Raw genomic sequence first — 16,786 nt, 5'->3', positions numbered from 1 at the left:
ATTTGGGAGTGAAACAGCAATACTTCTAAGCAAAATAGGAAGCAAGCTTGAACCTGTTCCTTAGAACAATTTTTGGAAAAACAGAAATAGCAAGGAACTTTGATTACATAAGGTAATTGTGGCTTTTTGACATTTTAATTAGTGCTAAAACAGTTCATTTTTAATGGCTATTACCTTGAAGTTCAGTAATAAATCCAAATTTCTCTACCAAAAGCTGCTGTGGGTGAAAAGACAGTTTTTATTTAATTAAAATTTAAACCACTGGGAACAGTAATTTACGGATTACATTTTTAGACTTGGGAAACTTAGGAATTTTAAATATTATTTAAGTACTGTATCCACCTGTAATTTTCAAATCTTACAGTCTTACTTTAAGTCTGCACAAAATGTGAACAGGTTTTCCTTGGCTCCTCTCCAAACCAGAGCACTTACGCTTTGGGGACCGAGGGAGCGCACAGTGGAAAGCGCGCTAACTTCGTTCAGGAGGAAACGCTTCCACCTTGACCACATTTTCAATAGCATGTCCTTCCATGCACGAGAGGCTCGCAATTCATTTAAAAATATGTTTCAACTAAACTTTAAAGCATGAAGTAAATGCACAAAAAAAAAAATTAAATCCTTTCTGCTCTTAAATTTAAAATCTTGAATCAACCAAACAGAAAAGGATTTTAAAATACTTCATGTCTGGGTTGTATTTCTCATATCCGGACACTCCTCACAAACCAAAACTTAAAGCCTCTAGAGTAGCTTTAATGTTTTACGCTAAAATTTTAATTCACAAATGATTGGCTTTGGCATTATCAAAATAATCTAAATAAGCAATAATTTGAATCATTAAATGGAAATGATTTAATATTTTTAACATACTACCACAAACAGTAACAAAAAACATCAACCAGGGGACTTAGGACAACAATAATTTATTGTTCAAAACCTCTCTAGTCACCTGTCTACACTTTCACAACATTTCAAAGAAAGCTAAGTGCAGTGTGGGTACCAAGTTTCCACAACCATAGCACTACTGTCGCGTCTTTCATGTCTCGAGAGTGCACACTGCTCACAGCTCAAAAACAACATCCCTGTCTAGAACTAACACGGTGACAATATCTGAAAAATATCATGAAATGTAACTGTATCTGAGCAATAAGATGCCAAATCAATTTCATCAGAAGTAACAACTAATTAAAATTGCGATTGACATGATCCACAAAACAAACTTTAATTTCTCCTGTGATGTCATCCCCCAAAAGGAACCGGTAGCTGGTATCTGGGAGTTTTTCTTCATTTTTTTCCTTCATCATCCTTAATATCCAACAATGCCAATTCTTTATTAATATACTCTCTTCTACTTTAAGGATTTCAAAGCAGTAACCAGGTTATCGTATCTTGGTGTCTTTTTCACCACCTACTTAATATAACTTGCAGAACAAACGCTAAAATTAATTTACTGAGGTTATGTGAAGCATTTTTATCATATCTGCAACTAATGATCATTAAGTAAGCATGCCATTTCCTTTTAGTAAGTTTCAAAACAAATTCAAAATGAAGCACATTTTCAATATTTCTATTAAGAATAACTTCCCCCTTTCCTTGCTGTGAACCAGAAGATGGGAATCCTGTCAAATGGGTAATTTTTAAAAATGAAATAAAAAGCATTAATAAAAACTCAGAAAGCTTTTTTATAAAATCTGTGCAGCTGATCACCGTGATCACTGACCACTCCGACAGAGAAGAAAACAACGAGTAAACCCCACAAATGTCCCCATCTGTCTTTGAAAACATACGCAAAGCCTCCTCTTTCCTGAACTCAAAAACAACACAAAAAGACAAAATGGTAATTATCAGATCAATTTTAAAATACGTATATGCGCGTCCCTTCGGGGTGTGTGCCCACGTTAGCACGCATACACACTGCACACACTGACATCAAGCGAGGCACCACGTCATCTTCCTGACCACAACGCAGCAGCACAGCAGCCTTCAAGCTTTCTTTTGAAAGAAACCTATTTTGAGGCCAAGGGCCATCTAAAGACTAAGTCAGCAAAACAAAACAAAACAAAACAAAAAATAATCTATACATATATACATATACTCCAAAAATAAAACTGCAGGCACGTCTTTGATACGGAATAAAGTAAGCATTCTATATCACCTGCAATGTCAAACTGCTCTAGTCTGCTGAAAAACAAGACAGTGAGTTATTGAATTTGTGTTTAATTCAGTGCCATTTAACACATTAAAAGAATTCAGCTGTATAAAACAGTATTTGAATTTTATCTATGAAAATATTTTCCCTTTCAGCAAGCCTCTAGTTTCAAGTCTGAGAAAACCAATTAGTTTCCCTTCTCCTATGCTTGATAATAGTGCCCCCTAATGGGAATTTTAATGTGAATTTGTTCTGACTCAATTTTTTTTTAATGTGTATGTTCTAACATGAGTAACTTACCACACTTTCAACTAGGAAATAAAATAAAAGCTTATCAAAGGTCAAATCATTCAAAGGAGTGGTATCACATACAAAAAATAAATCATGAGTTAATAATGAGAAATAAACTTCACAACATGGCAGCTTCCTAGTTGTTGAAGCATCCCGTACCTGCAGAATCCTACATGGCACCACACACACACAGCCAGTCTCAAAGAATTCACCCTTTTCGCTACGTTATCACCACTGAACAAGTGAACTGTCAGTATGCGCAAGCTGTAGGATCTCACCGTCAGGGAAAGAGAGAACTGGCCTTGAAGCTCCCGAGTTCCACTAAGCCCCGGGGTACAAAGTGGTCTGTCCCCACCAGCTTTCTGGTCTTGGACTGCTCCCTCTCCACAAATCTTCAGTCACAACTTTACAACTATTAATCCAAGCCTTTCTTTCCCATCATCCACAGATAACTGCTCTAAACATAATCAACTCAATATGCAGCTTTATTTCAAGAGAAAAAATCAAAATAATGTCAATATTCAACATCAGTCCTCATGATACATCCTAGACTCAGTTAATATCAAGTGAAAAATCTACAAGAAATTAAACAATAAACAAAAATCATCTATTTATTAGGGAAAGGGCACTGCCTTACTCCTTAACAATAAGTAGTAAGAACTATTTCTCTGTATAAATAATGGGTGATCAAAATTGTTTCCACAGCCACAGGGATTGGGATTGACACAGTCACAACCACAACTACTCAACATCTCACTCCAACTACTCATGTGCCACTCAGACAGGAATGCAGTCACAGGACTATGAGACCAAACTGCCGGGCCCAGTGCAGTAGCCTAGTGGCTAAAGTCCTTGGCTTGCACACCAAGGATCCCATCTGGGCACTGGCTTGTATCCCAGCTTCTACACTTCCCTTCCAGCTCCCTGCCTGTGGCCTGGCAGAGCAGTCGAGGACGGCCCCAAGCCTTGAGACCCTGCACCCACATGGGAGACCAGAGGAAGCTCCTGGCTCCTGGCTTCAGAATGTCTCAGCTCCAGTCATTAACAGATATTTGGGGAGTGAACCAGCAGATGAAAGATCTTTCTCTCTGTGTCTCCTTCACTCTGTAGATCTGACTTTTCAATTAAAAAAAGAAAAACAGTTTACCAAAAACAAACAACAACAAAAAATCCCAGCCATACAATGCTGTAATGAAGCTATACATCCAGTGACGCTGTTAACTAACTCACCTCTAATTTACACTGGTTGCTAACATATCAATTATAAATCATATCAAAATTATCCACTTTACATGAGAAAAAAAAATAAGAATTCATACCCAACCCAAATAAAAAATATTAAGCAACTCAATATTTAATTACCAAAATTTTGAAACAGTTTTTATCTCATGCAAACAACAAAAACAAAAAAAGATCTCTTCCTCATCAGTGTTGGCTTACTACAAGGGCATAAAACAATGCAAAGTTAGGAAGCACAGCAATGCACCTTTACCAAGCTTTCAAGCCAGTAACAGAGAGAAGCCAGTGCTGATCCCAAGTGCACAGGTTCAAGTCCAAGCCGCTCCACTTTGGATCCAGGTCCCTGACATTGCCCCTGGAAAGCCACACAGGACAACCCAATTGGCTTGGTCCTTGCACCCATGTGGGGGACCAGGAAGCTGCTCCTGGAAGCCCTTCTCTCTGTAAATCTGCCACTCAAATAAAAATAAAAATAAAACTTTGGGGGAAAGAAAGTCTTTGTAAGATCTTTCTTCTTATCTCTGTAATTCTGCCTTTTACATTAAAATATTATGGACCACAAAACAACTCTCCGCAAATCTGAAAGAATAAAAAATAATACCATGCGTCCTCTCAGACCATAATAGAGCAAAACTGGAGACTAACCAGTCCAAACATCCCAGAAGAGATGCAAATACTTAGAAACGGAACAACATGCTGCTCAACAAGCAGTGGCTAATAGAAATCAAAGAGCAAACTCAAAAAATGAAGGCCACTGACATAACATTAAAATTCTGGGACACAGTTAAGGCAGCGCTAAGAGGAAAAATTCACTGTAATCATTGCCTACATCAAGGAACTACAGAGGCACCAACCAGGTAACCCGGGGCACAATACATCTGAAAGAGCTAGAAAAACGAATGCAATATAATTCCAGAATTAACACTGGAGAGAGAGAGAGAATATCAAAATAAAGGAGGAAATAACCCAGAGACCACAAGAATATAACATGAAAGAATCAAAGTCGTGATTCTTTGAGAAAATCAGTAAAATAGACTCTCCACTAGCCCAACTAGCCAAAAATAAGTAGGAAAGATGATATGAACCAACAGGATCCGAGATAAAAAAGAAAATGTAGGGCCAGGAGTGACAGCCTAATGGCTAAATCCTCATCTTGCAAGTGCCTGGATCCCTTCTGGGCAATAGTTCATATCCCAGCTGTTCCACTTTCCATCCAGCTCCCTGCTTGTGGCCTGGGAAAGCCGTCAAGGATAGCCCAAAGCCTTGGGACCTGCATCTGTGTGTGAGACCTAAAAGAAGCTCCTGGCTTCGGACAGGCTCAACTCTGGCTGTTGATCTTTATGTCTCTCCTTTTCTCTGTAAATCAGATTTTCCAATAAAAGTCTAAAATTTTCTATAACAGTAACAGTAAGGATGGAAGGAGCACGGGAGGAAGGTAGGGAAAAAGAAAAGAAAAAAGACAAGGGAAAGAAAACAGAAAAGAAAAATTGCAACAGTAAATACCTCAGGCATACATAGAATAATCAAAAACTATTACAAGCAACCGTATGCCAACAAATCAGATCTACAAGAAATGGATACATTTCTGGATACATACTATTTACCAAAACTGAATTAAAAAGTAATAAAGCTTAATGTATTTGTAGCCAGATGGAGACTGAATCAGTCCCTGCCAACAAAGAAAAGCCAAAGATGGGATGGCTTCACTACTGAATTCAAACAAACAGTTCAAGAAAGTAACCCATTCCTCCACAGGCTATTCAAAACGACAGAAAGGGAGGCAATCCTTTTTAATTCTTTCTATGAAGCCAACATCAACTTATACCAAAGCCAGATAGAAACAAAAGAGAAGGAAAACTACAGAACAATATTCCTGGATAAGCACAGATGCAAAACTCATCAACAGAAGACTAGCCAACAGAATCGAACACATCAGAGCTACAACCGGACCAGGGCAGGATTTATCCCTGGCATGCATGGTTACTTTAACATATGCAAATAAATAAATGTGATATACCACATCAACAAACTGAAAAATAAAAATCATATGATCTCTATGGATGCAGAGAAGGCGTCTGATAAAACCCAACATCATTTCATGCTGAAAAGATTATACAAGATTAAGTAAAAACAAGTTAAGCAAGATTATGAATAGAAGAAATTCTTCTACACAAAGATTATATATATATATAATACATATATATATATATAAATTTTAAAGCAATTCAAACTGGAAACAAGGAATTAAAATTATCACTGCTCACAGGTTAATGATTCTCTACATAAGACAACCAAAAGACTCAATTAATTAAAGAGAATATGGGAACTTGCAAGAGAATTTCACAGAGTAGCAGGGTAATCAATGAACATAAATTAATGGCTGTGGTATACACAAACAACTCAATGGCTGAGAAAGAACTTACAAGTACAGTTTCCTTTAAAATAGTGGAGAAGAATTTAAAAACTTTGGAATAAATCTAACCAAGACATGGGAAGACCTTTTTGATGAAAATTACAAACCATTAAAACCAGAAATAAAAGAAGACATCAAAAGATGGAGAAATTTACCACATTCCAGGATCAGCAGACTCAATCTAATCAAAATGTCCATACACTGATTTAATGCACCCCAATCTCAGAAAAGATGACAGGCAAATTCACCAAAAACACAAGATGAAGAACAGCCGAAACTATCCTGAAGAATTAAAATCTAGCTGGAGAAATCATAATTCCAGACCTCAAGACATAGTACAAGGCAGTGGTCATCACAATAGTCTGGTACTGGTACAGACAAGAACATTAGTGGAACAGAACAGAAAGCCCAGAAGGAAGCCCACATGTGTACAGCCAACTTGTCTTCAACAAGAGAACTGAAACTAATCCAGGGAAAAAGCCTAGACTCTTCAACAAACGCTGTTTGGACAACTGGATAGCAGTCCTGTCACCTCAAACAATAAACAGCTTTAAAGGGGTCAAAGACTAAATCTTTACCCAGAAACCATCAAACTATTTTAAAGGAAATCATAGGAAGCACTTTGTAGACACTAGGAAAGAATTCTTACCAAAAGCACACCAAAGCCAAAAAAAAAGGCACTACATCAAACTGAAGCTTCTGAACAACAAAGGAAACAAAGTGAAGATGCAACCAAACGAATGGGAAAAAATCCTGGCACACTACACAAGAAAAGGGGGATAATATCCAGTATTTACAAAGAACTTCAGAAACGCAACAACAAAACAAAATACTATTAAGAAATGGACAAAGAAAATTAACAGGCATTTTTCAGAAGAACAAAATCAAATGGCTAATAGAAATATGAAAAAATACTCAGGCTTCCCAGCTATCAGGAAAATACAAATAAAAACCTCATTGAGGTTCCACCGAACTTCAGTTGGGACTGGCCAACACTCAGAACTCTACTAACACCTGCTGGCATGGGTGTGGAGGAAAGGTACCCTACTTCACTTGTAATGGCTGTCAGTATGCGAAGTACTAAGACAACTAAAAATTGACCTATTGAATGACACAGCTATCCTACTCCTGGAAATGTATCCAAAAGAAGCAAAACCTGCTGATGAAAATGTGACCCGCAGTCCTGTATATACAGCAGCACAATTCATTACAGTGAAGACATGGAAACAACATAGATGCCCATCAGAAGAGGAATGGATAAAGAAACTGGTACATCTAGTCCATGGAATACTACACAGCCATTAAAAAGAATGGAATTCTACCATTTACAACAAAATAGTCCCAAATTAAGACCATTATGTTCAGTCAAATAAGTCTCAAAGAACAAATACCATACATCCTCTCTGCTATAAGGTAGCATTTATGTAAACACAAGATAAATATCTGTAAACATGTATGTATATATATTCTCACAATGAATTGTAGAATGGAGACTAGCATACCAGGGAGTGAAAATACACTGCAGTATGCATCTCTACTCCCAAGGAAACTGTTAAACATATCTTGATAATACTATACAATTTTTTTCCGCCATTGCAAATGACTACAATACCATGATATACCTAAACAGCAGAGTTTTGGACTTGTGACTGTTGCTGAAGGACTACACTATTATACTAGCCTGGGGGAAGATGGCAGGGGAGGGAGACAAGAGGGGTAGAGGGGAGGAATCCCCATAATTACAAAATCATATTACGGAAAAGAGCAAGAAAAAATTTTAACACTTCTGTACAGCAGAAGTTTATTAACAGGATGAAGAAGCAAACTATGAAATAGGAGAAAATATATATTGCAAACTATTCCACTGGAAGGGAATAATATCCAAATTCATTAACAAACTCCAACTCAGTGACAAAATCCTAACCATTCAATTTTAAAACAACCAGCTTCTTGTATAGACATTCATCCACAAAATGTCAATCATCAAAGAGCAATGTTTACTTCTGCCTCCACAGGCTCCACTTTCATGGATTCAATCAATTACAGAGGAATTCAAAACAAAACAGAAAACTTTTATCTGTAGACAACACGTACAGATTCTTCCCTTACCACCACTCCTCAAACAAAACTAAGAAAACTATAATAAATAGCACTTACATTGCCCTAGGCACAAGTAATCCAGAGATGTTAAGTATTTGTATGTATCTGCAGGAGGGACGATAATATAGGAAGATACTGAACAGCAACAATCAGCAGAAATGGACCAATCTAAACCGCTGGACCGCACCACTAAGATGCTCAGTGACGAAAAATCCCAAGTTCTTGTGAATATGCTGAGAATATTGAATCCTTTTTCATGGTAAAATGATATTGCTGCTACAAAAAACAGTATAGAAGTTCCACAGAAAGCTAAAATGTGAATTCCTACATAATCCAACAATACTTCCGGAGATATTAGGAAACATATATATAAATATATATATATATACACACACACACACAAGCCTTAAAATCAAAATTTCAGAGAATTTCGAAAACCATGCTCACTGAATTATTACACTAAAGATGAGGTGTGAGCAATCTAAATGTCCAGAAACAAATAAAAAAAAATGTAACATAAACAAGGAAATATTAAGCACCTTTAAAGGACAGGAAATTCTATCATGTAGTGTAACACGGATGAGCTCTAGGAATACTGCATTAAGTAAATATTCCAGTTACAACAAAGGGCATACACTATACAATTCCACTTCCAAGAACTAAACAAAGCAGTCAAACAGAAAAAAAACCTGAATGATGATGCTTAACCTAATTTTTAAAGTTATATGAAAAATGAGTCTTGATGATTTAAACAACTAGATATCCCAGTAATCTCACAAGCTGCGGGGCTTTGGTACAAGCTTTGAATACCAGAAGCCTGTGCTGACGGAGCAAGGCCACACGCAACAGAGCGACAACACGCTTCCGAGGCGCTGCCAGCTCTTCCCTCCTGAGCAGACAGCTGAGTGGATGTCTTCTGAGGAAAGCACGGCAAGCCGGCACCGTGGCACAGCATGTTCAGCTGCCACCTGCAATACCAGAAACCTAGAGGTGACATTTCACGTCCTGGCTGCACCACGTCTGATCCAGAAGGTGGTCCCCAAGTGCTTCAGTCCCTAAATCCGTATGGAAAACCTGAAGGAAATTCCAAAATCCTGGCTCTGGCAAGGCACAATTCTGGCCACAGCAGCCAGTTACAGCAGCGAAGCAGCAGATACAAGACACCTGTCAACAACTTCATCCATCTACGTGTCTGTGTGTGTGTCTCCCTGTTCCTCTGTGTGTGTGTGTATGTATGTATGCAATTCTGCCTTTCAAATAAATGCTTAAAAAAATGTAACTAAAAAAAGAAGGAAGGGGATAGATGTTGGATACACAGGACGGGTTTGCGTCTCTAACACGTCTGCAAGCTGACTTCAAAAGTGACTCTCAGTACAATTCCCGTCCGATGGCCCCACCATGTCCATGATTTTGCTTTCTGAAATCTCAGTTGCCTAAAGTCAACTGTGGCCCAAAAATATTACATGGGAAAAATTCAAGAAACAACTTAAAAATGTTAAATACTTTCACTGTAGTTCTTACAAATTATCCTATTTTATTATTAATTAATGTTGTTAACCTCTTTATTGTGTCCAATTCATATACTAAATTTTCTAACAGCTACATGTTTAAAGGAAATAAAATACAAGTATGTATGGGTTGATTATCCACAATTGCAGATACCCAGGTGGGTCTTAGGACTATATACCCTTCAGGTGAGGTAGACACTTACCGTACTACAAATCAGAATCACAGAGCCAAATATGGAAGACCAAACTAACAAAGTACATGATACAATCCTCATTTCCTAAATTTATGGTAATTCTTCCAAGCAACTTAGAAATCAAATAACAAATTATCAAAAATTATGATGAGGGGCCCAGAGCAGTAGCCTAGTGGCCAAATTCCTCACCTTGCATCTCCACTTCCCATCCAGCTCCCTCGCGTGGCCTGGGAAGGCAGTGGAGGATGGCCCAAAAGCCCCGAGACCCTGCACTCACAAGGGAGATCTAGAAGCTCCAAACCCCTGGCTTCAGATCGGCTCGGCTCCAGCCATTGCAGCCACTTGGGGAGTGAATCAGCAGATGGAACATATTTCAGATCTTTCTCTCTGTCTATCCTCTCTGTAAATCTGACTTTCCAATTTAAAAAAATAATAAAAATTTTTAAAGATGGTAAGAATGGTACTACTATGCACATGTGTAGACACATGGGGTGAACAACCTTACCTTCATCAAACTCGTTATCGTCCTCCGTATGCTGGGGAAACGGAAAGCAGTTGGTGATTTCAAGCCGGTCTTCTACAACCAGGCCCAAAAGCACTCCTTGAACCACCTCGGTTCCTTGACCTTCTTCCTGATAATGTTTGATAATCTTTAATACCACCTACAAGAAAATACAGAAAGGTGTTTAAAAATCACCCTTCTTTATTTCTAAGAAAAACAAAACATAATAGCAGGCTGCAAAGCACAAAGTAAACTGAATTAAACCAATGTCTATCTAGCACACCATTCCCTTTGCCATGGTCTAAATTATACAGCTCCCAGGAGGTAAATGCAGGTCATGAAACTCCGCGAGTTTGAAATAATGTCTGAGTTTTGAGGTCAAGGTCCCCAAGACAGTCTAGCCAATCAAATAACACCCCTTCAGCCTGAGGAATCACTGAGGAAGTGATCCTCTTATCAGAAAGATGACGACCTGACATGAAGATAAGGCCATCAGTAAACACAGAGCGCAAGCCCTCGATTCTCCGGACGCGGCGCTGGAGGACCTTTCCTTCATGCTCAGATCCCTCACAACAGCAGGGAGAAACGCCGGGAAACCTGGTTGGTGACCGGGAACACACAGAGAGCCTGCTATCCTGTACTTCCCACTGTCCTCAGCAAGAGGCACACAATAAATAATCACTACCAGAATACACACTTCTTGAATTACTGTCTGCCTGAAGTGTCACACAAACGTACCACAATGTACAACTGCACAGTTCATACTGCAGTCCATAACAATCGCCCCTAGTGATTCCTCCAACATAGGGCTGTTGATATACGCAAAGTGCTTTGACCACTAGCTCAGCACCTACTTGTTATTATTAACATTAATATTTAACAAAAGCCAATGACCTTGAGAACTAAAAGGCAACACAGCCTAAAATCTAAAGTTCTCACAGGGAAATTAAGCCTAACAAGAAAATAAAAACGTATTAGCATTTTACTAATTAGTGCTCATTTCAAATACCTTCACAAAAACTCTAATTAAAAAAAAAATTAAGGGCCCAGCGGCACGCTAGCGGCTAAAGTCCTCGCCTTGAACGCGCTGGGATCCCATAACCATAAAATCGGGCCTGGCACACTGGCCTAACAGCTAAAAGTTCACGCCTTTTACATGCCAGGATCCCATATGGGCGCCGGTTCTCATACCAGCAACTCCACTTCCCATCCAGCTCCCTGCCTGTGGCCTGGGAAAGCAGTCGAGGACAGCACAAAGTCATGGGACCCTGCACCCGTATGGGAGACCCGGAAGAGGCTCCAGGTTCCTGGCTTCAGATCGGCACAGCACTGGCCACTGCGCTCACTTGGAGAGTGAATCATCGGGCGGAAGATATTCTCTGTCTCTCCTCCTCTCCGTATATCTGACTTTGTAATAAAAATAAATAAATCTTAAAAAACAAAAGACAGTTAACTCCAAGGCATACCTTTACAGTCTATACTGAAGTGACAGGAACGGAATCCTGAGCTTTTGCATTGTAAATCTTTATTTAAGTAATTGGATCAGAATCCTAAACACTGTAAATTTTTATCTGCTTTCCGCTCTATGTCACAAAATAACCCATTATGTATTTACCCAATATCATGTAGCTATTGATAATTGCTATACAACCCCCCATTTATTTTGTTCAATGCGCTTTTTGTTTGCAGCAAGAGATGGCCGCCCAACTGGACATTAAAATCATTTAACTCGCAAAAAAAAAAAAAAAAAAACCTAGTTAATAACCACTTAGCAACAAGGTACACTTATTGACATTATATGCCAAACAACATTCTACCTATTTTTACATGTTATTACTCACATAACCAACCACCTTTGGAGAAAGGCATTATAACGGTCACATTTACAGAAAACACGAGGCAGAAGAAAGAACGGCTAAAGGCCAGACATTTGGAAAGTGACAGCATTTAAACCCACGCAAGCTCTAGTCTACCTGTATACTTTAGTAACAAGGCACTGACTTCCTACGAGCACCTGAACTGATAATTGAAGCACTGAGTTAGCAGGAAGGACAGGCATCTGGCCTAGCGTTAAGACTCCAGGTGAGTAGCCCACACCCTCTACACACTGCAGCAAAGTCTCCGCTCTGTCCCTAACGCTGATCCCAGGTGCCAGCAGACAATGCCTCAATCTGTGGGTCCCTGATAGTCATGTGACAACCCAGACTGAGCTCCCAGCTGCCAGTTTCTGCCTGGCTCTGCCCAATGCGGCTGGTATTTAAGGAGAGTATCAGTAAATGGGAGTTCATCCATTCAGTCTCTGCCACTCAAAGAAAAACACCTTAGGTAAAAATAAAAAATACAAGTGTGTTAGCAAAGACCTTACTACAAGTACACTCAAAAACTTTTAAGACAATACATTTCTGGAGCAGAGAGCGCAATGGGCAATATTAAGGAAGAACACCAACTGCAGGCACCAGCAGACCTTCAACACTCTGAAATGAAGGATGGGCTCCCACTGGCAACAGTGGGCCAAGGAACACTGGCATCCCCTATGGGCGTGCTGGCTCCATTTCCAACCTATCTTCCTGCTGACCCACCTGGGCAGCAGTGGACCATGACAGACCAAGTACTCGGAGTCCTGTCACCCAGTGGGAAGCCCAGGGAGCGGTCCTGGCTCCTGCCATTAGACTGGCCCTCTCCTGGCCTCTGCAGGCACGTGGAAGCTGAACAGGGCACAAGAAAGCGCATGCTCAGGCACAATCTCTCGCTCTCTAAGTCTCCCACTGTCTCTGTCACTCTGTCAGTCTTTTTTTTTTTTTTTAAGATTTATTATTCGAAAGTCAGTATGAAAGAGGCAGAAGAAAAAAGGAGAGAAATAGAGGCAACTTCCACTACTGGCTCACCCTGAGATGAGCACAATGACCAGAGCTGAACCAAATTAAAGTCAGGAGCCAGAGGTACATCTGGGTCTCCCACACGCATAGCAGCATCTCTCAAACTCTCAGGGCACCCTCCGCTGCTTCCCCAGACACCAGCGAACTGCACTGGAAATGCAACAGCCACGACATGAGGTTGATGCCATGCCCATATGAAATGCCAGCCAGGAATGCACACAGCAGCTTTACTTGCACCACAACACAAACCTTCACATTCCTGGAGGAAACATCTCCCCACTGTAAGAATGGCTATCAGCCGCAGCTCCAGCATCCACTAGCAACACTCCTCAGAAAGCTATGCAACCTTCCAAAACTAATCTTCCAATCTGTAAAACGGCCTAACAGCATGATTGATATTATTAAAGATGAGACATGCAGAATACTTCAGCAATGATACACCAAGCTGATGAGTTATTACAAACACTTCTACCAGCTTGCACAGATAACCTAGACTCCTGAGTAGTTACCCTTACACTGGGATCATTATTTTGGCACAGTTTCACAAGCAAGCCAGGTCAAAATATCCTTATACAATTTTAATCAGGAAAAAGACAAAAGATTATCATACTTATTTCAATATAAGTTACTGCCATCCAAAACAGACATTTATCTCACCCTTTTAAGTATCACTGGATTATTACATTCCTCTTTCTAAAAAAAAAAAAAAAAATATTTGTATTGGAAAGTCAGATTTAAGAGAGGAGAGACAGAGAGAAAGATCTTCCATGCACTGGTTCACTACCCAGGTGGCCACAACAGCCAGAAGGGACCAAGCTTAAGCCAGCAGCCTGGAGCCTCTTCCAGGTCTCCCATACAGAAACAGGGTCCCAAGGCTTTGGGTCGTCCTCAACTGCTTTCCCAGACATCAAGCAGGGAGCTGCATGGGGGGTAGAGCAGCTGAGACACAAACTGGAGCCCACACAGAATCTCAGCAGTTGCAAAGCAAGGAGTCAGCCACCAGGCTACTGCACAGGGCCCTATATTAATTTAGTAACAACAACCAAAGAAGAAATTAGTGAGAGGACCCAACCACTGAGAATAAAGCACAGTGGTTTGATTACCTGTCACAAACCATAAACACAAATATGAATAGACAGGAAAACTGTAAAGTCTTAATCCATGTGACAGGAGCACTGAGAAAAGCACACCTAACACCAGTGAAGGATCATCAGGCATCATTAGACTCACTCTGAAAGGCAAACCTGAGGACCACCAGTGGCAGTTTCAGGAAAGATGCCAAATGTAAAAAATAACTCTCTTTGACATTCAAGGGACCACCACCCCCTCCCCCGCCAAAAAAAAAGCCAAAAGAGAGGCTAGATTATTTAAGTAATTTCCAACTCTAAAATTTATAACCTTGCCATTTTAATATCTGGTGAAATAAACCACTGAGAAAAACATTATCACTGAAAGTAAGTTGACTCATCCTTCATTTTGACATTTTATGGTCTTCTGCTTCTTGGAGACACACGAAAGTCTCAATTCTTTATTCCAAATTATAATGTAGATGGGCACCATGCTTGCTGCAAAAGTTAGTTTGCCACTTGGAAAGCCCACATCCCGTATCCCACGGCCTGGGTCCTTGTTGTGGCTCCACACTCCAATCGAGCCTACTGCTCACGCACACCTTGGGAGTCAGCACGCGTGGCTCGGGTGGCTGAAATCTCCATCATCCATGCTGGATGCCCAATCTAGATCCGGGGCTTGTAGATGCTCACCCATACCTGGATGCTGCAGGCACTTCAGAGAGAGAATGCACAACAGAAAACCTCAGTATGTCCCAATTTCTATGGTCTCACTGCCATTCCAAAGTAAGACTTTTTCCCCCTAGTTTTAAACAAAAAAACGGATATACATACATTCTCTATCCTATCTAGATAACCAAGAATCTGCCAAGAATCTCTGCGTGTCTGTGTATAGACCCACGTGTTTTATGCATTAGCAGTCTGTGGGACAATCCAGGTTCTACTTGGTGTCACATCTTTCAAAAAATCTCATGAAGAAGAACAGATGTTTCACTGGCCAAGTCCTCAACACCCAGCTCAAGTACTAGCTCACAAAAGATCTGAAAAAATACCTACTAAAGGGCCTGGCATGGTAGCCTAGTGGCTGATATCCTGCCTTATATGCTCCTGTATCCGATATGGGTGCCCATTCATGTACCGGCCACTCCACTTCCCATCCAGCTCCCTGCTTGTGGCCTGGGAAAGCAGTCAAGGACAACCCAAGGACTTGTGACTGTACCCACATGGGAGACCCAGAAGAGGTTCCTGGCTCCACTCCTGGATTCAGATCAGCACAGCTCCAGCCATGCCGCCCATTTGGGGAGAATCAGCAGATGGAAGATCTGCCTCTGTCTCCTCTCTGTATATCTGACTTTCCAATAAAAATAAATAAATCTTTTAAAAATTATTAAGAGCCCAGTGCAGTGGCATAGAAGCTAAAGTCCTCGCCCTGTACACACTTCCCATCCAGCCTGCTGCCTGTGGCCTGGGAAAGCAGTTGAGGGAGGATGGCCAAAAGCCGTGGGACCCTGCACCCATGTGGGAGACTGGAGGAAGCTCCTAGTTCCTGGCTTCCGATTGGCGGAGCTCCGGCCTTTGCAGCCACTTGGGGAATGAATCAGCTGATGGATGATATTCCCCTCCATCTCTCCTCTTCTCTGTATATCTGATTTTCCAATAAAATAAATAAATCTTTAAAAAATTATTTTAACAACTCTTCTAAGAACAGAACAGCACTTAAGCAAGATTTCCTAAACACTCCAGTAAGTACGCCTTAAACGCAAGCAGTATTTAATCCTTACAACCAGCCTGGGAAAGCAGTTACATTATTTTCCCATGTTACTCAAAGATACCAAGGTAATCTGACAAGTACACTCATATGGAAGACAGTGTGTAGAATCCTCAAAATCTGAAATTAGATTTACCAGGACCTACTCCTGGGAATTTACTAAAAAGGAACTAAACAAATTTTTTGTACTCCCATATTGATATAGCAGCTCAATACACAACAGCTAAGATATGGAATCAACCCAGAAGCCCATCAACAGATGATTCACAAAGAAAATTTAGGGGCAATGCTATGGCATAGTAGGTTAAGCTTCTGCCTTTAGCACGGAATTCCATATGTGCACAGGTTTGAGTTCCAGCTGCTCCACCTCCAATTCAGTGCCCTGCTTACCATCTTGGAAAGCAGAGATTGACTCAAGCCCTCTCCTGCAATTGAGCTCCTGGCTCCTGGCTCCTGGCTCCGGCTTCAGATCAGCTGAGCTTCGACTGTCATAGCCAGCCGCCTGGGGAGTGAACCAGCACATGGAAAGATGGATCTCTCTCTCTCTCCTTCTTTGTAATTTCGTCTTTCAAATAAAACATCAGCAAATTTTTCTAATTGTTACAGCCCATGTGACACACAAAAAAATTTTTTTAAAAGGAAAATGTGGGGCCTGGCACCGTGGCGCAGTGGTTAAGGTCCT

The 16,786-nt window shown here is 40.4% G+C and overlaps 1 protein-coding gene across 1 annotated transcript in view; it reads right to left on the bottom strand.

Annotated features, from left to right (window-relative positions):
* Positions 1 to 16,786, bottom strand: part of EIF3H (eukaryotic translation initiation factor 3 subunit H) — an 87,818-nt gene that overhangs the window by 52,086 nt on the left and 18,946 nt on the right. The window contains exon 2 of the mRNA XM_040979388.1: positions 10,397 to 10,553. Coding sequence (XP_040835322.1) covers positions 10,397 to 10,553 — 157 coding nt within the window. The remainder of the gene's footprint in view (positions 1 to 10,396; positions 10,554 to 16,786) is intronic.

The sequence above is a fragment of the Ochotona curzoniae genome, unplaced genomic scaffold (genome assembly GCF_017591425.1).
Source record: "Ochotona curzoniae isolate NIBS_2020 unplaced genomic scaffold, NIBS_Ocur_1.0 contig_3190, whole genome shotgun sequence".
NCBI classification, from domain to species: domain Eukaryota; kingdom Metazoa; phylum Chordata; class Mammalia; order Lagomorpha; family Ochotonidae; genus Ochotona; species Ochotona curzoniae.
This window is presented reverse-complemented; position numbering and strand designations above follow the sequence as displayed.